The sequence below is a fragment of the Bombina bombina genome, chromosome 7 (assembly GCF_027579735.1).
Source record: "Bombina bombina isolate aBomBom1 chromosome 7, aBomBom1.pri, whole genome shotgun sequence".
Lineage (NCBI taxonomy): Eukaryota > Metazoa > Chordata > Amphibia > Anura > Bombinatoridae > Bombina > Bombina bombina.
In genome coordinates this window covers 428,190,861-428,217,214 of record NC_069505.1, presented here as the reverse complement: position 1 = coordinate 428,217,214, position 26,354 = coordinate 428,190,861, and the positions used below count along the sequence as shown (strand labels likewise).

The 26,354-nt window shown below is 41.1% G+C and overlaps 1 protein-coding gene and 1 long non-coding RNA gene across 3 annotated transcripts in view; both read right to left on the bottom strand.

The window, feature by feature from the left end:
* Nucleotides 1-2,073: 2,073 nt before the first annotated feature.
* Nucleotides 2,074-12,458, bottom strand: LOC128666612 (uncharacterized). Its single transcript, XR_008403252.1, has 2 exons — nucleotides 3,333-12,458; nucleotides 2,074-3,016 (listed from the first exon to the last, which is right to left on the bottom strand). It is a non-coding gene; the product is annotated as an uncharacterized LOC128666612 (long non-coding RNA).
* A 496-nt stretch (nucleotides 12,459-12,954) lies between these two features.
* SUN2 (Sad1 and UNC84 domain containing 2) overlaps nucleotides 12,955-26,354 on the bottom strand; it is a 143,257-nt gene continuing 129,857 nt past the window's right edge. For both annotated transcript variants that reach the window (XM_053721311.1, XM_053721310.1), the window contains one exon: nucleotides 12,955-14,602. In XM_053721311.1, coding sequence (XP_053577286.1) covers nucleotides 14,489-14,602 — 114 coding nt within the window. In that variant the 3' untranslated portion in view covers nucleotides 12,955-14,488. The remainder of the gene's footprint in view (nucleotides 14,603-26,354) is intronic.

Sequence of the window (26,354 nt, the reverse complement as noted above, 5' to 3'; positions counted from 1 at the left end):
TCCTGTATCTCCTCAAGGGGAGTCTCCACCTCTACCATAGCAGACAGAGCGTTGCACCAATAGTTAGCCACTCCAGCCACGCAGCGACTGCCACTGCCGGTTGAAAAACGAACCCTGTAAGTTGAAACATCTTCCTCAACATGGACTCCAATTTTTTATCCATGGGCTCCTTGAAAGAAGAGCTATCTTCGAGCGGGATAGTCGTTCGCTTAGCGAGCATGGAGATAGAACCATCCACCTTAGGAATGGCCCCCATAGCTAAAGCTTTGAGTCCGGAACGGGGAATAGCTTTTTAAAAGAATTAGAGGGGGAAAAGGACGAATTAAGTTTCTCTCATTTATTCTTAATATTAGCCATTTTAATGGGGACTGGGAAAGCCAGAGGCACCACCCTGTCCTCGTAAACCCTATCTAGTTTAGGGATCGAAGGTTCCTCCGGCAGTTTCGATTCTGGAACCTCCAATGTAGCAAGCACCTCTTTCAGCAGAAGGCGCAAATGCTCCATCTTAAATTTAAAGTCTGGCTCCTCCGCAGATGGAGGTCTAGAAGTCGATTCCGACCCAGAAAAAATCTTCTGAAGAGTCAGGGTCATCATCAGTGGATAATCTGGACTGAGCCTCATCTCACACATGTCGCAACATTAAACACAATAATAATAATATTATGCACAAATCCCCCCCTGTTCAATAACCCCTTTTCCGAGAGTATTACCCTTGATTCTATACAGATAAAAGGAGACTGTGACCCTGTCTTCTTACGTTACCATATGTGTATAAATGAAACTATCTTACCGGAACAGGAACACAGCCTTTCAAGCATCGCTCCTGACATGGACTTGAGAGCAGAAAAGCAGGTAGCGAAACTCGTCAACGCCGAATCTGAGTCGGGATGGTTTCACAGAAAGGCTCTCCCTGCATCTCCGGACTCTAACATTCATCCATGCTCTCACTGAGAGGCTGACAAGACTACTTAAAACTCCAGTCCCATTTCGAAGAGTACTACCCTCCATAAGAGACTACTCCGAATCTTCCGACACTTCTCTGCCAACCTCCTGTGACGAAAGGAAGGCAAAGAATGACTGGGGGATGAGGGGAGTGGGGTATTTAAGTCTTTGGCTGGTGTCTTTGCTTCCTTCCTGGCCAGGTTCTTATTTCCCACAAGTAATGAATGAAGCAGTGAACTCTCCTCCCATTAAGATGGAAAGACTCTTTACACAAACAGGAGCAAGCTGGAGTAGGTAAACATCTGTTTTTCTAAAACTTGGGGCTTGGTTAGGAGTCTGAAAATTAGAGCAGTTATTTAAAAATAAGCAAAACTATACATAAAAAAAGCTGTATAGGCTATATAAATGGATCATCTACAAAACATGTATGCAAATAAAAATCTAGTGTACCTTTAAAGGTCAAAATTGGAATATGCATGGGTACATTTCAATTTAAAAATAGAAGCATGTTTGTAATATATTTCCATTAACAAAAATGCTTCTAGTTAAAGTTATTGCTGGTTTCCCCTGGCATATGCACATATGCTGTGAGGGCCCGTGCACCAGTGTTCTAAGAGAGTCAGTAGTGGCTTTTATGGCATAAGTTACGTCTTCACAGACACAATACACACTTCGGCCAGTTCTCTAAGCTACAATACTGGTGCACAGCCCTTACAGCATATGTGCATATGCCACTGAAAACAGTAATGACTTTTGCTAATGTAAATATATTGCTACAATGCGTCTATATATTGCACATTTGACCGATATCTTTAACCATCAAACAGAAAAAGGCAGTAATGATCTTCCCTCTTTTTATATAATACATTTTTTTTTATTTATTTAGTTTCCAAGCTTAGTGTAGCCAATTCCAAATGTCCCAGAATTATAATTGAGATAAATGCAATAACTAATTGAAGCTCTTTGCAACCATTGTTGGTAAGAAAACCAAGAATAGCCAACTTGATCATGATGATTTTTCACAGCATAGAAAGAAAGCTTAGAATCTAGGCCATAGATTTGCCTTTTAGTGTACGAACCGATGAATGTAAAGGAAAAGATACAAAGCTCAAATAAAAAACACACAAACGCTTTTTTTTATTTATTTAAACAAACTTGTTTAATTAGAATTAACACAATAAACAGTGCTCAAGCTTCTGATAGGATACAAAATAAAAGTCACATTCAACAATTCCTAACAACCTTTGTTTAAAATGACTGGCACGCCGTAAACGTTACGGAAGTACATTCCTCAGCTCATGTTAGCTGAAAGTGATAATACTTAAGGGGTTAAAATACATGACTTGGGCAATCAGGAAATATAAACATGGTTAATACTAAACACATTGTAAACACCAGAATTATAGATTGGCTTTTTGAGTGAGTGAGTGAGGGTGGGCTAGACAGTGTTTTATTTATTTAACCATGTGCTTGAGAGTAGGAAAAGTCTTTAAAATGAAAGTCAATCCTAGCGTTGTACAAACGCTAGGACTGACAATTGAAACAAATAAAGCTCCTTTATTTGTTTCCATCGATCACCGTTCTTAGCTGCTACAGCAGCCCACGGCTAAAAAATTTTTTTGCTAAGAGGTGACGTTTTCATCTCTTAGCCAATAGCCGTGTGGTAAATCCGGCTCCCATAGGTGCTAAGCCGGATTTACTGCACGGCTATTGGCTAAGAGGAGAAAACATCACCTCTTAGCAAAATATTTTTCGGCCATGGGCTGCCGTTGCAGCTAAGAATGGCGATCTGTTGAAACGAATAAAGGCACTTTCTGCATGAAGTATCTTATACTTCATGAATGAAAGTGCCCTTTATTTGTTTCAACCGTCAACCCTAGTGTTTCCAAAACGCTATGGTTGACTTTCTCTTTAACTCTGGCCTGCAGGATGGTTGCCGGTCGCTGTATAGATTTATAGTGCACACCAGACTGCTCTGTATGCAGATATCTGAATACTGTTGAGTAGCTTTTGAATACATCAAAAGAACACTGTGCGTTTAACAAACTCAGACAAAAATATAATTTATTCTTACCTGAAAAAAATATTTTCTCTCTTTGTAGTTAGAGTCCACAAATTCCTTTTCTTTCTTATGGGAAATACTTCACCTGGCCACCAAAAGGAGGCAAAGACACCCCAAACAGAGAATTCAAATATCCCTCCTACTTCCCTACACTCCCAGTAGTTCAAGCAGAGGATAAGGAAAAAATAAAGAGATGCCAAATATACTGCCGTTACTACACTATATTCAGGGCGGATTCTGACTACCAAGAAAGAAAAGAATTTAATCAGGTAAGAATAAATTATATTTTCTTTCTAATGGTAGTGAGTCTACAAATTCCTATTCTTACTTATGGGAAATTAATACCCAAGCTGTGGAGTCCACACAAAAATTAGGGTGGGAATAAAGGTAAGGTAAAGTCCCTAGTTGTAAGGCGCCAAAACGTGAAGAACCTTTCTCCCAAAGGAAGCCTCCACATCATACCAATAGAATTTCATGAAAGTATGTAGGGAAGACCCGGTAGCAGCCTTGCAGATCTGTTCAACTGAAGCCTCATTCTTGAAGGCCCAAGACGTAGCTACCGCACAGGTAGAGTGAGCCATAACACGGGCTGGGGGCTGCTAACCCGCCTCTAAGTAAGTCATAAGAATCAGACTTTGAAGCCAGAAAGATAAAGAAACAGCAGTGGCCTTTTGGCTCTTGCTGTTGCCAGAAAACAGAAGAAATGGGTATGATTAATGGAATTCCTTGGTAGCATGAAGATAAAACTTTAATGCTCTGACGACATCCAAATTATGCTATTATGTAATACTTTGGAAGAGGTAGGATTGGGACAAAGAGAAGGAACAACAATATCCTGGTTGTTATTATTTGTTGAAACCACCTTAGGTAAAAATGCTGTCTTTGTCCAAAGAACAGCCTTATCGGTTTGAAAGACCAGATACGGAGGATTACATTGGAGAGCAGAAAATTCCGAAACACTTTCCAAGAGAGACTGGTAAAAAAAACTCTAAAAGAACAAGATTAAGGCTCCACGGGTGAGCAATAGGTTTGAAAACTGGTCTAATATATCTATCTATCTATCTATCTATATATATATATATATATATATATACATATATACATATATTTATTTATTTAACGATTGAACATCTAGCAAATGAGCCAGCTTCTTATACAACAAAACTTAAAGAGAGCCGATATCTGGCACATAAGAGAACTAGCTGAAAGACACTACTCCAGTCCATCTTGTAAGAACTGAGGAATACGCAGAATCCTCACTCTGTGGAAAGAAAATCCATGATCCGTGCAACAAAAAGATAATCCTTCCATAACTTATGGTATATATGTCTGGTTACAGGCTTATATGCCGAATATAGAGTATCAGTCACAGCTTCAGAGAATCCGCTCTGAGCCAAAATTAGTTGTTCAATCTCCAAGCAGTCAGCTTCACAGAATTGAGATTTTGATGGAACAACAGACCCTGAGCTAGAAGGTCTGGCCTCTGTGGAAGACTCCACGAAGGAGCAAAAGACATTCTTACGAGGCCACACAGGAGCTAAATGAATCACTGATACTCCCTCCTGTTATTACCCAAAGAAGAAAAACTGGAGGGAATAGGTAAACTAGATAGTAACTCCAAAAAGCTGCTAATGCATCCACTAACTCTGCCTGAGGGTCCCTCGACCTAGATCCATATCTCGGAAGTTTGAAATTGAGATGAGACACCATGAGCTCCATCTCTGGAGACCCCCATTAACGATTCATTTTTCCAAAAAATCTGCCTCCTAGTTCTCCATGTCTGGAATGTGAATAGTTAAAATCTGGCACTGGTATTGTTCTGCCCATTGAAGGAGGACTGTGAGTTCCACCTTGATGATTGACATAAGCCACCATAGTAATGTTGTCTGATTGAAATGGAATAGAATGGACAGAGCATAACTGGGGCTGTGCCATCAGAGCATTAAAGATGGCCCTCAGTTCCAAGACGTTTATAGGGAGAGACGTCTCCCCGTTAAAGATACTCCCTGGGCTCTTTGAGTTCCCCATACCGCGCGCCATCCTGTCAGACTCGTGTCTGTGGTAATAATGTACCAGGATGGGCGTAGGAAACACATACCCCAAAGGATGGGTTCCTGAGACATCCACCAGGAGAGAGAACTCCTGGTACCCGGATCTAGATAGATTACTTGAGACAGATCTGAATGATTCCCATCCATTGTCTGAGCATGCATAACTGTAGAGGTTTCAAATGAAAGCAAGCAAAATGTATAGCGTCTACCATAAGGCCTACTACCTCCATGCATTGAGTTATAGAAGGTCGAATAGTAGATTAAAGAACGCAACACTTCCAGGGGGACGGGCACAATAACGCCCATAGATACCAGATCTTCTACACATTCTCTTTTACGGCTTTCTTGAAATCTGCAACAGAAGAAACCTGCCCTTTGGGGGATGAGTTTGGAAACCTATTCTATACCCCGGAGACACTGTCCAGAAGGATCCTAAATGGAATGGACCCAAGCCCCTTGAAACAGACTCAAGGGCCGCAAAGTCGTGAGGAAAAGGACTAACTTCCGGTTGGGATGTGGGAGCAGAATCACAAAACTACAGCATGTTGGGAGGTTGCAATTGCACATTGTTAACACAGGGGACCTGTTACTTTATATCAATCACCCTGATATAACAAGTAGACTGTGCTAATGTTCGATATGAGGTGTCTTACCACCTCTGGAAAAACCTATCAGCTCGCAGGCCGCCGCTGCTATCTGAGAGGTTGAAGCGTTGCACACTTTTAATGCGCAATCACGCAGTGCAGTTAGGGCGGGACACGCGCCAAACTATGCTTGTGGCAGGAAAAAAACATAATTTATGTAAGAACTTACCTAATAAATTAATTTCTTTCATATTGGCAAGAGTCCATGAGCTAGTGACATATGGGATATACAATCCTACCAGGAGGGGCAAAGTTTCCCAAACCTCAAAATGCCTATAAATACACCCCTCACCACACCCACAATTCAGTTAAACGAATAGCCAAGCAGTGGGGTGATAAAGAAAGGAGTAGAAAGCATCAACAAAGGAAATTTGGAAATAATTGTGCTTTATACAAAAAATCATAACCACCATAAAAAGGGTTGGCCTCATGGACTCTTGCCAATATGAAAGAAATGAATTTATCAGGTAAGTTCTTACATAAATTATGTTTTCTTTAATGTAATTGGCAAGAGTCCATGAGCTAGTGACATATGGGATATCAATACCCAAGATGTGGAGTCTTCCACTCAAGAGTCACTAGAGAGGGAGGGAATAAAAATAAAAACAGCCATATTCCACTGAAAAAATTAATCCACAACCCAAAACAAAAATAAGTTTATTTCATCTTTGAAAGAAAAAAACAAATCAAAAGCAGAAGAATCAAACTGAAACAGCTGCCTGAAGAACTTTTCTACCAAAAACTGCTTCCGAAGAAGCAAATACATAAAAACTGTAGAATTTAGTAAATGTATGCAAAGTGGACCAAGTCGCTGCTTTGCAAATCTGATCAACTGAAGCTTCATTCTTAAAATCTCACGAAGTGGAAACTGATCTAGTAGAATGAGCTGTAATTCTCTGAGGCGGGGCCTGACCCGACTCCAAATAAGCTTGATGAATCAAAAGTTTCAACCAAGAAGCCAATGAACTAGCAGAAGCCTTCTTACCTTTCCTAGGACCAGAAAATAAAACAAATAGACTAGAAGTCTTCCTGAAATCTTTAGTAGCTTCCACATAATATTTCAAAGGATCTCTCCAAAGAATTCTTAGGATTAGGACATAAGGAAGGGACAACAATTTCTCTACTAATGTTGTTGGAATTCACAACCTTAGGTAAAAATTGAAAAGAAGTCTGCAAAACTGCCTTATCCTGATGAAAAATCAGAAAAGGAGACTCACAAGAAAGAGCAGATAGCTCAGAAACTCTTCTAGCAGAAGAGATAGCCAAAAGAAACAACACTTTCCAAGAAAGTAGTTTAATGTCCAAAGAATGCATAGGCTCAAATGGAGGAGCCTGTAACGCCTTCAGAACCAAATTAAGACTCCAAGGAGGAGAAATTGATTTAATGACAGGCTTAATACGAACTAAAGCCTGTACAAAACAGTGAATATCAGGAAGTATAGCAATCTTTCTGTGAAATAAAACAGAAAGAGCGGAGATTTGTCCTTTCAAGGAACTTGCAGACAAACCCTTATCCAAACCATCCTGAAGGAACTGTAAAATTCTAGGAATTCTAAAAGAATGCCAGGAGAATTTATGAGAAGAACACCATGAAATGTAAGTCTTCCAAACTCTATAATAAATCTTTCTAGAGACAGATTTACGAGCTTGTAACATAGTATTAATCACTGAGTCAGAGAAACCTCTATGACTTAGAACTAAGCGTTCAAGTCATAGAAGGCGTTCCACACCTTCACATTTAATGATTTGAGATCCTGATGGAAAAACGGACCTTGAGATAGTAGGTCCGGCCGAAACGGAAGTGACCAAGGCGGGCAACTGGACTTCCGCACCAGATCCGCATACCAAAAACCTGTGTGGCCATGCTGGAGCCACCAGCAACACAAAAGACTGTTCCATGATGATTTTGGAGATCACTCTTGGAAGGAGAACTAGAGGCGGGAAGATGTAAGCAGGATGAGAACACCAAGGAAGTGTCAGTGCATCCACTGCTTCCACCTGAACATACCTGGACCTGGACAGGTATCTGGGAAGTTTCTTGTTTAGATGAGAGGCCATGAGATCTATCTCTGGAAGACCAAACATCTGAACAATCTGAGAAAACACATCTGGATGGAGAGACCACTCCCCTGGATGTAAAGTCTGGCGGCTGAGATAATCCGCCTCCCAATTGTCTACACCTGGGATATGCACCGCAGAAATTAGACTGGAGCTGGATTCCGCCCAAGCAAGTATCAGAGATACTTCTTTCATAGCTTGGGGGCTGCGAGTCCCACCCTGATGATTGACATAAGCCACAGTTGTGATATTGTCTATCTGAAAACAAATGAACGGTTCTCTCTTTAGCAGAGGCCAAAACTGAAGAGCCCTGAGAATTGCACGGAGTTCTAAAATAATTTATTGGTAATCTCGCCTCTTGAGATTTCCAAACCCCTTGTGCTGTCAGAGATCCCCAAACAGCTCCCCAACCTGAAAGACTCTATTGAGATCACAGTCCAGGTTGGCCGAACAAAAGAGGTCCCTTGAACCAAACGATGGTGATCTATCCACCATGTCAGAGAGTGTCGTACATTGGGATTCAAGGATATTAATTGTGATATCTTTGTATAATCCCTGCACCATTGATTCAGCATGCAAAGCTGTAGAGGTCTCATGTGAAAACGAGCAAAAGGGATCGCGTCCGATGCTGCAGTCATGAGACCTAAAACTTCCATGCACATAGTCACTGAAGGGAATGACTGAGACTGAAGGTGCCGGCATGCTGACACCAATTTTAAACGTCTCTTGTCTGTTAGAGACAGAGTCATGGACACTGAATCTAACTGGAAACCTAAAAAGGTGACCCTTGTCTGAAGAATCAAGAAACTTTTTGGTAAACTGATCCTCCAACCATGTTTCCGAAGAAACAAGACTAGTTGATTCGTGTGAGATTCTGCAGTATGTAAAGACTGAGCTAGTACCAAAGATATCGTCCAAATAAGGAAACACCGCAATACCCTGTTCTCTGATTACAGATAGTAGGGCACCCAGAACCTTTGAAAAGATTCTTGGAGCTGTTGCTAGGCCAAATGGAAGAGCAACAAATTGGTAATGCTTGTCTAGAAAAGAGAATCTCAGAAACTGATAGTGTTCTGGATAAATCGGAAAATGAAGGTATGCATCCTGCAAGTCTATTGTGGACATAATGACCTTGCAGAACAAAAGGCAGAATAGTCCTTATACCATATTGAAAGTTGGTACTCTTACATAACGATTAAAAATGTTCAGATCCAGAACTGGTGTGAACAAATTTTCTTTCTTTGGTACAATGAATAGGTTTGAATAAAACCCCAAACTTTGTTCCTGAGGAGGAACTGGCATGATTACCTCTGAAGACTCCAGGTCTGAAACACACTTCAGAAAAGCCTGAGCTTTTACTGGATTTACAGGGATGCGTGAGAGAAAAAATCTTCTCACAGGAGGTATTACTTTGAATCCTATTTGATACCCTTGAGAGACAATGCTCTGAATCCAATGATTTTTTTACAGATTTTATCCAACAATCCTTGAAAACCCTTAATCTGCCCCCTACCAGCTGAGCTGGAATGAGGGGCCGCACCTTCATGCGGATTTAGGGGCTGGCTTTGGTTTCCTAAATGGCTTGGATTTATTCCAATTTGAGGAAGGCTTCCAACTGGAAGCAGATTCCTTGGGAGGAAGATTGAGTTTTTGTTCCTTATTCTGATGAAAGGAACGAAAATGGTTAGAAGCCTTAGATTTCCCCTTAGGTTTTTTATCCTGAGGCAAAAAAACTCCTTTTCCTCCAGTGATAGTTGAAATAATAGAATCCAACTGAGAACCAAATAAATTATTACCTTGTAAAGAAAGAGATAGTAATCTAGATTTAGATGTCATATCAGCATTCCAAAATTTAAGCCACAAAGCTCTTCTAGCTAATACAGCTAAAGACATGGATCTAACATCAATTTTGATAATATAAAAAATGGCATCACAAATAAAATTATTAGCATGTTTCAGTAAGCGAGTAATGCTAGATATGTCAGGATCCAATTCTCGTTGCGCTAAATTCTCCAACCAAAAAGTTGAGGCAGCCGCAACATTAGCCTAAGAAATAGCAGGTCTGAGAAGATGACCTGAATATAAATAGGCCTTCCTTAGATAGGATTCAAGCTTCCTATCTAAAGGATCCTTAAAGGAAGTACTATCTTCCATAGGAATAGTGGTACGTTTAGCAAGAGTAGAAATAGCCCCATCAACTTTGGGGATTTTTTCCCAAAACTCTATAGATTTTGCTGGTAAAGGATACAATTTTTTAAACCTTGAAGAAGGAATAAAAGAAGTACCTGGCTTATTCCATTCCATACAAATCATACCAGATAGCCTCAGGAATAGGAAAAACCCCTGGGGAAACCACAGGAGGTTTAAAAACAGCATTTAAATGTTTATTAGACTTAACATCAATAGGACTGGTTACCTCAATATCCAAAGTAATTAACACTTCTTTTAATAAAGAACGCATATACTCTATTTTAAATAAATAAGTAGATTTGTCAGTGTCAATGTCTGAGGAAGGATCTTCTGAATCAGATAGATCCTCATCAGAAGAGGATAAATTATTATGTTGCTGGTCATTTGAAATTTCATCAGCTAAATGAGAAGTTTTAAAAGACCAATTACATGAAAGAAATATTGACTACTACCGCTGCAGGACAGGTTACACAACAGCCCTACCCTCCGGTCCCAATAAACTACTGGATCAGGTCCATCTAACAACGGCATCTACCGAATCTGAAAGACAAGTAAAGTCAGAAGAGCCAGTGCCGCCGCCTGTTGTAAGTTGAACTAAACATAAAATATGGAGACTACACATATACTATCGTCCCCAGATTCCCAATAAAGAGGAGAAGGGTCCCAACACCATCTCAGCATTTTATAGACATTTAAATAACCCCTGCAGTTACAGGGGAGTATGTGCACATAGCGACTTTAAAGGGACAATATACACCAATTTACATATAACTGCATTTAATAGACTCTACTATAAAATAATAATATGCACAGATAATGCTCTAAAAATCCAGTATAAAACCTTTTAAAAAAAACTTACTTAGAAGCTCCAGTTTAGCACTGTTGAAAAGGCCTGGACACCCAATGAAATGGGCTGGAGAGCAAAAAGAGCAGATACTCTCCCCTCTCCTTCATATGAAAAGACCCATTACAAAAACAGGAGCAAGCTGGAGTAAGTAGACAACAGTATACATCTAAAACCTTGGGGCTTGGTTAGGAGTCTGAAAATCAGTGCAATGTTATTTAAAAATAAGCAAAACTATCCATAAAACACTCCACACTGTATAAATGGATTATCTACAAAACATTTATGCAAAGACAAATCTAGTGTACAATGTCCCTTTAACCTTCAAGTCTGCATCTCTATTAGGCTACTAGCCATTAAGAGGGAAGAAATCATTCTTATAAAGTGAAAACAGGACTTGCCCTTTTTCTGTCAGGAATAGTCCTGTTCAAAGAGAAAAGAAAATCAGTGTAACTAACACAGTTTGCCTGAAAAGGGGGTATAGCATGAGTTCACTAGGAGAGGCATAGGAACATCCTTGCGACACCCAGGAACTAAAACACACCAAAATTTACATGGTATCCAACAACTCCCCAGCCCTCTCTTGAAGGAAACAATCCATTGAGGGTATGAAGAACTTAAATCCTGCAGAGCACCTCTATCTCTGCCTACCTCCATGATTGAGGCAAAGAACTACTGGGAGGGTAGGGGAAGTAGGAGGGAAATAGGGAAATTTGAAAGCTCTGTTTGGGGTGTATTTGCTTCCTCCAGGTGGCCAGGTGAAGTATTTCCCATAAGTAAGAATAGGAATTTGTGGACTCTCACTACCATTAGAAAGAAAAAATACATTCCGCAATATCAACATGAATATAAGTGAGCAAAGCAAGTGCAATAATATGTAGAACAAAGACAGATCAGGTTCCAGTGAAGGCAATATGTTGTTTGTGTGTTCTGAGCCATCAGCCGTTAGGCCCTGCTTAACATACAGCTCTCTACACGCTGCACAACTGCTGCCCTCAGCCCTGGGACACAATTTGAATTATAATCTGACATGTAATATATGTAGGGCAAGAATCTCAGCGCAAATAAAACAAGCTTTGTATAATACTGCTTGGAAACATAGCTGCAAACAAAAACACCTTGCGTGTGTAAGAGATGGGAAATTTGTGTGTGTAATAGACACACATAAGCAAGAATATTTTCCAGCCCATAGTCATTCCCGCAAAAGAAAAAAACAGACATTTAAAGAGACTTTAAAGTACATTTTTATAAATGCATAGTATATTTTAGCCATATGATTTGCATAAAAAAATACTGTATCAGCATTGGAAACTACCATACTGGTTTACCTGGTTGCCTCTGCAGTGACCAATAAGAAGTCACAGGTAAATGAGATTGTGCACGGCTCTAAGTAATTACTAGGAAGCATGTAGCACAGAATACTTTACATGCATGATGCATTCCCAATGAAACCAAAACCTATGTGTGCTGCATTATTTATTTATTTTTTACTATGCTAAATTTATGTGGGATTTACGCCTGACGCTAATGTTCCCTTTAAAGTGAAAGTAAACTCCTAGCGTTTTACAAACGCTAGGATTTACTATTGAAACAAATAAAGGGGATCCAGAATGCAGCAGCATCGTAAATATAAAAGATTTATTCAAGATAAGATACCTCATGTAGAAAGCTCCTTTATTTGATTCAATCGATCGCTGTGTTTACCTTGTACAGCAGCCCACGGCAAAAAATTTTTTTGGCTAAGTGGTGACGTTTTAACCTCTTAGCCCATAGCCGTGCGGTAAATCCGGATTTACCGTACGGTTATTTTTTTTGCCGTGGGCTGCTGTACAAGGTAAACACAGCGATCGATTGAATCAAATAAAGGAGCTTTCTACATGAGGTATCTTATACTTCATGAATGAAAGTCCCCTTCATTTGTTTCAATAGTAAATCCTAGCGTTTGTAAAACGCTAGGATTTACTTTCACTTTAAGTGTCGGCAATCTGTTATATTTATTACAGTGCAATATGTTTTATTTAATGCAAATTGTCTATTAATTGCTTAGCAGGCCCTGCATAATATGCATAACCATATGGAGTTATATACAGATATAGCAGTTATTCTGTGGTTGTGTTAGCAATACTTTCCTTGAAAACAATAAGTTTCCTTCGCAGTTTAAAATTGTGCTGTTTATAAATTATTTATTAATAATGCTCCACAAGACATAACAAGACATGTTGGAGCAGACATTTTCCTACCATTGAGCTAAATACTTTAATAATTAATACTGCCAAGTAGACAATGAATCAGATCACATAAAGAAAACAGTGCATCAATGCTGTAGTCAAGTGCAAATTGTCAGAAAATCCATATATACAGTTAAATAATCTGCTTTTTCAAATTTGTACATTCTATCATTCATGTAGCCGACAATAAAAACTAGGGATGTGCGTATTTTATTGAAACACATGCCAAAAATGGCTGTGGCCTACAGCATTTAACTCACTTTATTGCTGGATTTATTAAGATTAAAAAGTGTTACACACGAATATCTGTACAAATACACCAACGAACAACAAAAATATGCACATCCCTAATAAAAACAGAATATCATGACTTCCTAGAATTGGAATACAAAATAACCTTTGTGTTACACTGCACGGTACCCAACTCATTTTAAATTAGTCCGATACAATTTTTATAAAAAGTATTATTGTTGTTGTGTTATATTGTTAAAAAGGAACATATTGTCTATTCCTCACGTACTTATAAAAGAGTGTATACCCTTTATGTGATTATGTAATACAATACATACCATCTCTATAGCTCCAGAATAAGGTACATATATCTATGAGTCTATAAAGCCCTAAGACTGTATCTGTCTGCCTGCCACAGATACACCTCCCCCACTATTATATATATTGTAAGCGCTGCATACAAATATCGGCTGCAGTTCCCCTCAATGGGCTTCAGGGATTGTCCTTATACCAGAGGCGCAACTCTGTGTGTATTAGATATCTATATGAAGAAGTCATGAGGACTTGCCTCTGGTACGTGCACGTCTGTGTGTATTAGATATCTATATGAAGAAGTCATGAGGACTTGCCTCTGGTACGTGCACGTCTGTGTGTATTAGATATCTATATGAAGAAGTCATGAGGACTTGCCTCTGGTACGTTCACGTCTGTGTGTATTAGATATCTATATGAAGATGTCATGAGGACTTGTCTCTGGTACGTGCACGTCTGTGTGTATTAGATATCTATATGAAGAAGTCATGAGGACTTGCCTCTGGTACGTGCACGTCTGTGTGTATTAGATATCTATATGAAGACGTCATGAGGACTTGTCTCCCTTGCCTCTGGTATGTGCACGTCTGTGTGTATTAGATATCTATATGTAGAAGTCATGAGGACTTGCCTCTGGTATGTGCACGTCTGTGTGTATTAGATATCTATATGAAGAAGTCATGAGGACTTGCCTCTGGTATGTGCACATCTGTGTTTATTAGATATCTATATGTAGAAGTCATGAGGACTTGTCTCTTCTTCAGGCTGTTCATTTGATGATGGGAAGCTCAGAGAGTGGGTTTTTTCTTGCATGGTGATGCTGTACAGCAAGCTGGCACAGACAGCACTTGGTTATGTAACGCTGTGCTCTTGGACGATAATCCTCAGTACTTTTTTTTATGTCACTCTGTTAAACATTACCGCTGCTACATTTCTGTCTCCCCGTGCACACGGAATCGGTAGATACAGGTGTATTCTGGATGACCCCAATTGCTTTCGATTCTCAATTCCACCAGCTGGTAGAAACCTTTATCTTCTCCCTATGAATAAAAAAACAAAACAAAATGTATGCTTACCAGATAAATTCCTTTCTTTCCTGGCAGGAAGAGTCCACAACTTCATTCATTACTGTTGGGAATATCAACACCTGGCCACCAGGAGGAGGCAAAGACACTCCAGCCAAAAGCTATAAATATCCCTCCCACGTCCCCCCTACCCCCAGTCATTCCGCCGAGGGAATGAGGAAAAGCAGGAGAAACATTAAGGAATGGAGGTGCCAGAAGAAAAGGAAAGGATTCCGCCAAATACTTTGGGCGTGGTCGTGGACTCTCCCTGCCAGGAAAGATAGGAATTTAAGCATAAATTTAGTTTTCTTTCCAAAAGCAGGGAGAGTCCACAACTTCATTCATTACTGTTGAGAACCAATACCCAAGCTATAGAGGACACAGAATGAAAAACGGGAGGACAAAAATGAATAGGCGGACCTTAATCTGAAGGCACCACCGCTTGCAACACCTAATCTCCCAAAAGCAGTTATAGAATTTTAAGAAAGTATGTAAGGAGGACCACGTAGCCTTATTACAAATCTGATCCACAGAAGCTTTGTTCTTAAAAGCCCAGAAAGAAGATACTGCCCTAGTGGAATGAGCAGTAATCCTCTCAGGAGGCTGTTGACCGGCCTTCTCATAGTTCAAACGGATTATACCTCTCAGCCAGAAAGATAGGTAAGTTGCAGAAGCCTTCTGGCCCTTGCGTTTACCGGCATATAACACAAACAAGGATGAAGATTGTCTGAAATCCTTAGTCTCCTGAAGATAGAACTTTAAGGCACGTACCACATCCAGATTGTGGAGCAAACGTTCCTTCAAAGAAGGATTTGGACAAAAGGAAGGAAACACAATCTCCTGATCGATGTTGCGATCCGAGACCACCTTAGGTAGGAAACCAAACTTGGTATGTAACACTGCCTTATCGGCATGGAATAAACGTAGGGGGGGGGGTGGTCGCACTGTAAGGCATAAATCTCAGAAACTCTGTGAGCAGAGGTGATAGCCAACAAAAACATAACCTTCCAGGATAAAAGCTTAAAGGGACACTGAACCCAAATTTTTTCTTTCATGATTCAGATAGAGCATGCAATTTTAAGCAACTTTCTAATTTACTCCTATTATCAATTTTTCTTTGTTCACTTGCTATATTTATTTGTATTTGAAAAAGAAGGCATCTAAGCTTCTTTTTGGTTCAGAACTCTGGACAGCACTTTTTTATTGGTGGATGAATTTATCCACCAAGAATAACCCAGGTTATTCACCAAAAATGGGCCGGCATCTAAACTTACATTCTTGCATTTCAAATAACGATACCAAGAGAATGAAGACAATTTGATAATATGAGTAAATTAGAAAAGTAAATTTATGCTTACCTGATAAATTGATTTCTTCTATGATACGACAAGTCCACGGATTCATCCTTTACTTGTTGGATATTATCCTCCTGCTAACAGGAAGAGGCAAAAGCACCACAGCAGAGCTGTCTATATAGCTCCTCCCTTGACTCCACCCCCCAATCATTCGACCGAAGGTATAAGAAGAAAAAGGAGAAACTAAAAGGTGCAGAGGTGACTGAAGTTTTAAATCAAAAGATATAATCTGTCTTAAATTGACAGGGCGGCCGTGGACTCGTCGTATCATAGAAGAAATCAATTTATCAGGTAAGCATAAATTGACTTTTCTTCTATAAGATACGACGAGTCCACGGATTCATCCTTTACTTGTGGGATACAATACCAAAGCTACAGGACACGGATGAACGGGAGGGACAAGACAGATACCTAAACTGAAGGCACCACTGCTTGAAGAACTTTTCTCCCAAAAACAGCCTCCGAAGAAGCAAAAGTATCAAATTTGTAAAATTTGGAAAAGGTATGAAGGGAAGACCAAGTCGCAGCCTTACAAATCTGTTCAACAGAAGCATCATTTTTAAAAGCCCATGTGGAAGCCACTGATCTAGTAGAATGAGCTGTAATCCTTTCAGGAGGCTGCTGTCCAGCAGTCTCGTATGCCAAACGGATGATGCTTTTCAGCCAAAAAGAAAGAGAGGTAGCCGTAGCTTTTTGACCTCTACGTTTTCCAGAATAGACAACAAACAGAGAAGATGTTTGATGGAAATCTTTGATCGCTTGCAAGTAAAACTTCAAGGCACGAACAACGTCCAAGTTATGTAACAGACGCTCCTTCTTAGAAGAAGGGTTAGGACACAGAGAAGGAACTACAATTTCCTGATTAATATTAGAAACAACCTTAGGAAGGAATCCAGGTTTGGTACGCAAAACCACCTTATCAGAATGGAAAATAAGATAAGGCGAGTCGCATTGTAATGCAGATAGTTCAGAAACTCTTCGAGCAGAAGAGATAGCAACTAAAAACAGAACTTTCCAAGATAGAAGCTTAATATCTATGGAATGCATAGGTTCAAACGGAACCCCTTGAAGAACTTTAAGAACTAAATTCAAACTCCATGGCGGAGCAACAGGTTTAAACACAGGCTTAATTCTAACTAAAGCCCGACAAAACGACTGAACATCTGGGACATCTGCCAGACGCTTGTGCAGTAAAATTGACAAAGCAGATATCTGTCCCTTTAAGGAACTAGCTGATAACCCCTTCTCCAATCCTTCTTGGAGAAAGGACAAAATCCTAGGAATCCTGATCTTACTCCATGAGTAGCCTTTGGATTCGCACCAATAAATATATTTACGCCATATCTTATGGTAAATTTTCCTAGTGACAGGCTTTCGAGCCTGAATCAAGGTATCTATGACCGACTCAGAGAATCCCCGCTTAGATAAAATCAAGCGTTCAATCTCCAGACAGTCAGCTGCAGAAAAACTAGATTTGGATGTTGGAACGGACCCTGAATTAGCAGGTCCTGGCGTATTGGCAGTTTCCACGGTGGCAGAGATGACATCTCCACCAGATCTGCATACCACATCCTGCGTGGCCACGCAGGTGCTATTAAAATTACTGAAGCCCTCTCCTGTTTGATGCAATCAGACGAGGAAGGAGAGGAAAAGGAGGAAACACATAAGCCAGGTTGAACGACCACGGTACTGCTAGAGCATCTATCAGTACTGCTTGAGAATCCCTTGATCTGGACCCGTAACAAGGAAGTTTGGCATTCTGACGAGATGCCATCAGATCCAATTCTGGTGTGCCCCATTGATGAATCAATTGTGCAAACACCTCCGGATGGAGCTCCCACTTCCCCGGATGAAAAGTCTGACGACTGAGAAAATCTGCTTCCCAGTTCTCCACTCCTGGGATATAGATTGCTGTAGATGGCAAGAGTGAGTCTCTGCCCATCGAATGATTTTGGAAACCTCTATCATCGCTAGAGAACTCTTTGTTCCCCCTTGATGATTGATATATGCTAGTCGTGATATTGTCCGACTGGAATCTTATGAATTTGGCCAAAGCCAGCTGAGGCCACTCCTGAAGCGCGTTGAATATCGCTCTCAGTTCTAGATTATTTATTGGAAGGAGAGCCTCCTCCTAAGTCCACACACCCTGTGCCTTCAGGGAATTCCAAACTGCACTCCAGCCCAAGAGGCTGGCGTCCGTCGTCACTATGACCCATGCTAGCCTGCGGAAACACATTCCCTGGGACAGATGATCCTGTGACAACCACCAAAGAAGAGAGTCTCTGGTCTCTTGATCCAGATTTATCTGAGGAGATAAATTTGCATAATCTCCATTCCACTGTCTGAGCATGCACAGTTGCAGTGGTCTGAGATGCAAGCGAGCAAACGGAACTATGTCCATTGCCACTACCATTAGTCCAATTACCTCCATACACTGAGCCACTGACGGCCGAAGAATGGATTCAAGTGCTCAGCAGGTGGTTAAAATCTTTGACTTTCTGACCTCCGTCAGAAAAATTCTCATGTCTACCGAGTCTATCAGAGTTCCCAGGAGTGGAACTCTTGTGAGAGGGATAAGTGAACTCTTCTTTATGTTCACCTTCCACCCATGAGCCAAAAAAAAAAAAGCCAACACGATGTCCGTGTGAGATTTGGCTAGTTGGTAAGTTGACGCCTGAATTAAGATAATTGTCCAGATAAGGCGCCACTGCTATGCCCCGCGGCCTTAGAACCGCCAGAAGGGATCGTAGCACCTTTGTGAAAATTCTGGGAGCTGTGGCCAACCCGAAAGGAAGAGCCACAAACTGGTAATGCTTGTCCAGGAAGGCGAACCTGAGGAACTGGTGATGATCTTTGTGGATAGGGATGTGAAGATACGCATCCCTCAAATCCACGGTGGTCATATATTGAACCTCCTGGATCATTGGTAAAATTGTCCGAATGGTCTCCATCTTGAAGGATGGGACTCTGAGAAATTTGTTTAGGATCTTGAGATCTAAAATCAGTCTGAAGGTTCCCTCTTTTTTGGGAACCACGAACAGATTGGAGTAAAACCCCTGCCCCTGTTCTGCTTTTGGAACTGGGCAGATTACACCCATAGTATATAGGTCTTCTACACAGCGTAAGAACGCCTGTCTTTTTGTCTGGTTTACAGACAACCGTGAAAGATGAAATCTCCCCCTTGGAGGAGAATCTTTGAAGTCTAGAAGATACCTCTGGGTCACGATTTCTAAAGCCCAGGAATCCTGAACGTCTTGCCCAAGCCTGAGCGAAGAGAGAAAGTCTGCCCCCTACTAGATCCGGTCCCGGATCAGAGGCTGCCCCTTCATGCTGTCTTGGTAGCAGCAGCGGGCTTCTTGGCCTGTTAACCTTTATTCCAAGTCTGGTTAGGTCTCCAGACTGACTTGGATTGAGCAAAATTCCCCTCCTGCTTTGCGGCAGGGGAGGAGCTAGAGGGACCACCTTTGAAGTTTCGAAAGGAACGAAAATTATTTTGTTTGGCCCTCATTCTATTTGTCTTATCCTGAGGAAGGGCATGGCCCTTTCCTCCAGTGATGTCGGAAATGATCTCCTTCAGTTCAGGCCCGAATAGGGTCTTACCTTTGAAAGGGATAGATAATAGCTTAGATTTAGATGACACATCCGCAGATGTGTCATCTAAAATGGCAAAACCTGAATTGTTTGCCACTAATTTTGCCAGTTGAAAAGCGGCATCTGTAATAAAAGAATTAGCTAGCTTGAGAGCCTTAATTCTATCTAAAATATCATCTAAGGGGGTCTCAACCTTAAGAGCCTCAAACCAAAAAGCAGCTGCAGTAGTTACAGGAACAATGCACGCTATAGGTTGCAGAAGAAAACCCTGATGAATAAAAATTTTCTTTAGAAGACCCTCTAATTTTTTATCCATAGGATCTTTGAAAGAACAACTGTCCTCAATAGGTATAGTTGTACGCTTAGCCAGGGTAGAAATAGCTCCCTCCACCTTAGGGACCGAATCCCGAATGGTGTCAGATATGGGAAACATTTTCTTAAAAGTAGGAGGGGGAGAGAACGGAATGCCTGGTCTATCCCATTCCTTAGTAACAATGTCCGAAATCCTCTTAGGGACCAGAAAAACATTAGTGTAAGTAGGAACTTCTAGATATCTATCCATTTTACACAATTTCTCTGGTGGAATTACAATAGGCTCACAATCATCCAGAGTCGCTAAAACCTCCATGAGCAACAAGCGGAGGTGTTCAAGCTTAAACTTAAAAGCCGTCATATCCAAGTCTGTTTGAGGGAACATCTTTCCTAAATCAGAAAGCTCTCGCTCAGACAGCAATTCCCCCACCCCCAATTCAGAACATTGTGAGGGTACATCGGAGATGGCTAATAAAGCGTCAGAGGGCTCAGCATTTACTCTAATACCGGACCTACTCCGCTCCCCCTGCAAACCATGCAGTTTAGATAATACCTCTGTGAGGGTAGTAGACATAACTGTGGCCATATCTTGCAGGGTGAAATAATTAGACGCACTAGAAGTACTTGGCGTCGCTTGGGCGGGCGTTAAAGGTTGTGACACTTGGGGAGAAGTAGATGGCATAACCTGATTCTCTTCTGACTGAGAATCATCCTGAGACATACTTTTATCAGCTTAAATATGTTCTTTGCAATGTAAGGCCCTTTCAGTACATGAGGGACACATTTTAAGTGGGGGTTCCACAATGGCTTCTAAACACATGGAACATTGGCTTTCCTCAATGTCAGACATGTTAAACAGGCTATTAATGACCACAAACAGGCTTGAAAACACTTTATTTAGTGAAAAAAAATAAACTGAAAAAAGGTACTGCGCCTTTAAGAGAAAAAAAAGCATACAATTTTTCAAAAACTGCTTGAAAACAATAAAATTATCCCAATTTTATGATAAAAGCATCCCAACTTTGCAGCTAAGTTTGCCCCACAAGGAAAGGAATACTTAACCCTTACCAGAAAAAACGGAATACTATAAAACGTTAATTTAATAAAAAACACTAAATATAGGGGGTGTGAGAGAGTAGGTAATATTGCTAATTTGCTTTAAATGGTGCCACCCTTATAGTAAATATAAAATATAAAAGAAAGATAGAAAAAAATACCAGGGTATATAAGATTACCCTAGAACAGCAAGGGAATAAACGGCACACATAGAAGACTTTCAAAAATTTATTTATAATAATTTCCCAAAAATACACTTAAGTATATAGCGATATCTTATCTGTCAATATCAGTTACCACTAAAGACAGCAAAATCTAAAACATTTTAAGTGCACTTAGACCTAATACTTTCCCTATGCTATAAATTACAAAAAGACATCATAAACAATAAGGGGTTAACCAGAAAACTCATGTTTATAACGAATGTTACATAGAATCTAATGTTTATAGGACATTTATAGTAAGTAGGCAAAATACATGTTAAACATATGGCTGCAGTCCAAACAGAGGTGAACTATATTATGTATCAAAAAGCGCTTGTTTTTCCTCTTTATATATACCAGGGAATCTTCTCTTAAGGCAAATAAATGTGCCGCAAGTAGTACTGCTGGATAAAGAGTCTCTAGCAAGTGTAATAATTCAGTTGGAAAACACAGCATATACTTAGCTTAAGTCCTCCGGTTTTTGTTGTTTCCACTTGTCTTCTGCTTGCAAGCACCTGTGATGATTACTTGGCGTGTGACATCAGCAATAGTGGGAGTGGTCTCTCGTCACCAGGGACTATGAGTGGCTATAGACAGAAGGATCCATTTGAATCAATTTTGCATTGTAAGTTTTGCCAAGAAATTTGACAAATGACTGTATCGCAAAGTTATGTATATGTTCACCTATCGTATAGGCACATCTTCCATTGCACCCCAATAGCACACTCCTCAAAACCACTTACTCCACTGTCGGAGTCACACCTGAAAGATTCGTAGCTCACTTTAAAGGTACAGCTGCATGTATAGAGCCAAAATGTCTCTGAAGAAACAAAAGATTCAGGGAATAGGCCTGGACAGGTGCACTAGAAATCCTGGCCCACGGTACATTCGACAGGTACCTGGGTTCTCATAAACACATAGTGCCAACGCACGTTTCTCCCCCACCTCCAGTATGTGTTACAGGGGATCATCAGGGCATTAATAAAAAACACCCCTTGCACCTCGCCACAGCCCTGCTGTGGTGCCTACCTGCCCTCAGGGGTCTGAAAAATCGGATTAAACCTTCGATTTGGCCCAATACTGCTCTCAAAGGCCCACCGGAGTTGGAGCTTGCTGCTTGTCTGGGAAAAACAACTGCGCAACTGAGGCGCGAAAATAGGCCCCGCCCATCTCACTCGATGTCTCACAGCCTAAAATAACCGCACCAGAGCGGTCTAAAACCTAGCCGTGTGGGTTCATATACCCATAAATGAAGCCATGTGTACCCTCTGATACTCAATAAAGTATAAAACATGTCTCTCATAAACGTTATCTGCACTCCCAGTCATGTAAACGTTTGCCCACAAACATCTTAACATCAGTGTCAACCATTTTTTTATAGCCCAATATGCAAGCTCAGTAATACCCCTCTTTATACTTTAGGATTACTGCTTACCCTTTCCCTCATGGGGATACTGTCAGCCAATTCTGAAATAACACAGTCTCTCAAGAAAAAAAATGACTGAACATACCTCACTGCTTATAGCATGAAAAACGTTCCTCACACTGAAGTTTCTTAAGTACTCCTCAGCCATTCTGTGGGAACTACTCTGGATCTTAGTAACAACTGCTAAGATCATCAGCCTCCAGGCAGAAGTCTTCATCCATCTGCTGCCTGGGAGAAAATAGTACACACCGGTGCCATTTAAAATAAAAAACTCTTGCTTGAAGAAAATAAAAATTAACATTTTATCACCTCTTTCACTTTACCCTTCCTATTACTTAGAGTAGGCAAAGAGAATGACTGGGGGATGGAGTCAAGGGAGGAGCTATATAGACAGCTCTGCTGTGGTGCTCTTTGCCACTTCCTGTTAGCAGGAGGATAATATCCCACAAGTAAAGGATGAATCCGTGGACTCGTATCTTATAGAAGAAAGTTGTTTAAAATTGCATGCGCTATCTGAATCCCGAAAGAAAAATTTTGGGTTCAGTGTCCCTTTAAGATCAACAGAATTTATAGGCTCAAACGGAGCCTGCTGCAGAACACGAAGAACAAGATTAAGGCTCCAAAGCGAAGCAACAGGTTTAAATACAGGCCTGATTCTCACCAGGGCTTGAAGAAAGGACTGCACATCAGGGAGGTCTGCTAATCTCTTGTGCAGTAAAACAGACAGGGCAGAGATCTGACCCTTGCGAGAGCTGGCCGATGGGCCTTTTTCCAAACCATCTTGGAGAAAAGACAGGATCCTAGCAACCCTCACTTTGTGCCAAGGAAAACTACGTTCCTCACACCAAAGCAGATAGGTATGCAACACCTTGTGGTAAATACGACGAGTGACCGGCTTGCTAGCTTGGATCAGGGTGTCTATGACACTATCAGAGAACCCTCTTTTAGACAAGACTAGGCATTTAATCTCCACGCAGTCAGTCTCAGAGAATCTAGGTTTCTAAGTAGGAATGGACCTTTAATTAGAAGGCCCGCCTGAGACGGTAATCTCCACAGAGGGGAGGAGGACATCCTCACTAGGACTGCGAACCAGGTCTTGCGAGGCCAAAATGGAGCTATTGGAATTGCAGGGGCTTGATGACTCGAGAAATGGAGCAGACAGATATATGAGCTTGAACCTCCATGGAACCGCTAATGCGTCCACCAGTTCCGTCTGAGGATCCCTCCATCTCGACCCATACCTGGGTAGCTTGGCATTGAGATGAGAAGCCATGAGGTTGATCTCCGGAACCCCCCCCACCTAAGAGTTAACTCAGAGAACACCTTGGGGTGGAGAGCCCACTCCCCCGGGTGAAAAAGGAAATTTATGCTTACCTGATAAATTTATTTCTTCTACGATACGACGAGTCCACGGATTTCATCCTTACTTGAGGGATATTATCTTCCTGCTAACAGGAAGTGGCAAAGAGCACCACAGCAGAGCCGTATATATAGCTCCTCCCTTCCCTTCCACCTCCAGTCATTCGACCGAAGGTTTTAGGAAGTGAAAAGAAAAGCTAAAAGGTGCAGAGGTGACTGAAGTTGTAAATAATAAAAAATATAATCTGTCTTAAATTGACAGGGAGGGCCGTGGACTTGTCGTATCGTAGAAGAAATCAATTTATCAGGTAAGCATAAATTTCCTTTTATTCTACAAGATACGAAGAGTCCACGGATTTCATCCTTACTTGTGGGATACAATACCAAAGCTACAGGACACGGATGAAAGGGAGGGACAAGACAGAGACCTAAACGGAAAGGCACCACTGCTTGAAGAACTTTTCTCCCAAAAACAGCCTCAGAAGAAGCAAAAGTATCAAATTTGTAAAATTTGGAAATAGTATGAAGGGACGACCAAGTCACAGCCTTACAAATCTGTTCAACAGATGCATCGTTTTTAAAAGCCCATGTGGAAGCCACAGCCCTAGTAGAATGAGCCGTAATTCTTTCAGGAGGCTGCTGTCCAGCAGTCTCATATGTCAAGCGGATGATACTTCTCAGCCAAAAAGAAAGAGAGGTAGCCGTAGCTTTCTGACCCCTACGCTTTCCAGAATAAACAATGAATAATGAAGATGATTGACGAAAATCCTTAGTTGCCTGTAAGTAAAACTTTAAGGCACGGACCACATCCAGGTTATGTAACAGACGCTCCTTCTTAGAAGAAGGATTATGACACAAGGAAGGAACAACAATTTCCTGATTAATATTCTTATTTGAAACAACCTTAGGAAGAAAACCAGGTTTGGTACGTAAAACCACCTTATCAGAATGAAATATTAGATAAGGCGAATCACACTAACGCTGAAAGCTCAGAAACTCTTCGAGCAGAAGAAATAGCAACCAAAAACAGAACTTTCCAAGATAACAATTTAATATCTATGGAATGCATAGGTTCAAACGGAACCCCTTGAAGAACTCTAAGAACTAAATTCAAACTCCAGGGAGGAGTAATTGGTCTAAATACAGGCTTAATTCTAGATAGAGCCTGACAAAAAAACTGAACATCTGGCACATCTGCCAAACGTTTGTGAAACAAAATTGACAAAGCAGAAATTTGTCCCTTGAAGGAACTTGCTGATAACCCTTTCTCCAATCCTTCTTGGAGAAAAGACAGAACCCTGGGAATCCTAACTTTACTCCATGAGTAACCCTTGGATTCACAGCAATAAATATATTTACGCCATATCTTATGATAGATTTTTCTTGTGACAGGCTTTCTAGCCTGTATCAAAGTATTGATAACCGAATCAGAGAATCCTCGCTTTGATAAAATCAAGTGTTCAATCTCCACGCAGTCAGCTGCAGAGAAATTAGATTTGGATGTTGGAAAGGACCTTGAATGAGAAGGTCCTGTCTCAAAGGAAGTTTCCACGGTGGCAGCGAGGACATGTCCACTAGATCCGCATACCAAGTCCTGCGTGGCCACGCAGGCGCTATCAGGATTACTGAAGCTCTCTCCTGTTTAATTGGAGCAATCACGCGTGGAAGGAGAGGAAATGGTGGAAACACATAAGCTAGACTGAACAACCAAGGCACTGAAAAGGCATCTATCAGTTCGGCCTGGGGATCCCTTGACCTGGATCCGTAACGTGGAAGCTTGGCATTCTGACGAGATGCCATCAGATCCAGTTCTGGTCTGCCCCATTTGTGAATCAATGAAACACTTCCGAATGGAGTTCCCACTCCCCCGGATGAAAAGTCTGACGACTTAGAAAATCCGCTTCCCAATTTTCTACTCCTGGGATGTAGATTGCCGATAGATAACAAGAGTGGGTCTCCGCCCATCGGATTATCTTGGATACTTCTATCATTGCTAAGGAACTCCTTGTTCCCCACTGATGATTGATATATGCCACAGTCGTGATGTAGTCCGACTGGAATCTGATGAATTTGGTCGAAGCCAACTGAGGCCACGCCTGAAGCGAATTGAATATTGCTCTCAGTTCCAGAATATTGATTGGAAGTAGAAACTCCACCTGAGTCCAAACACCCTGAGCCTTCAGGGAATTCCAGACTGCACCCCAGCCCAGAAGGCTGCCGTCCGTTGTCACTATCACCCACAAGGGTCTGCGGAAACAAGTCCCGTGGGACAAATGATCCGGCAACAACCACCAAAGAAGAGAGTCTCTGGTCTCTTGATCCAGATTTATCTGAGGAGATAAATCCGCATAATCCCCATTCCACTGTCCGAGCATGCACAGCTGCAGTGGTCTGAGATGAAATCGAGCAAACGGAATGATGTCCAT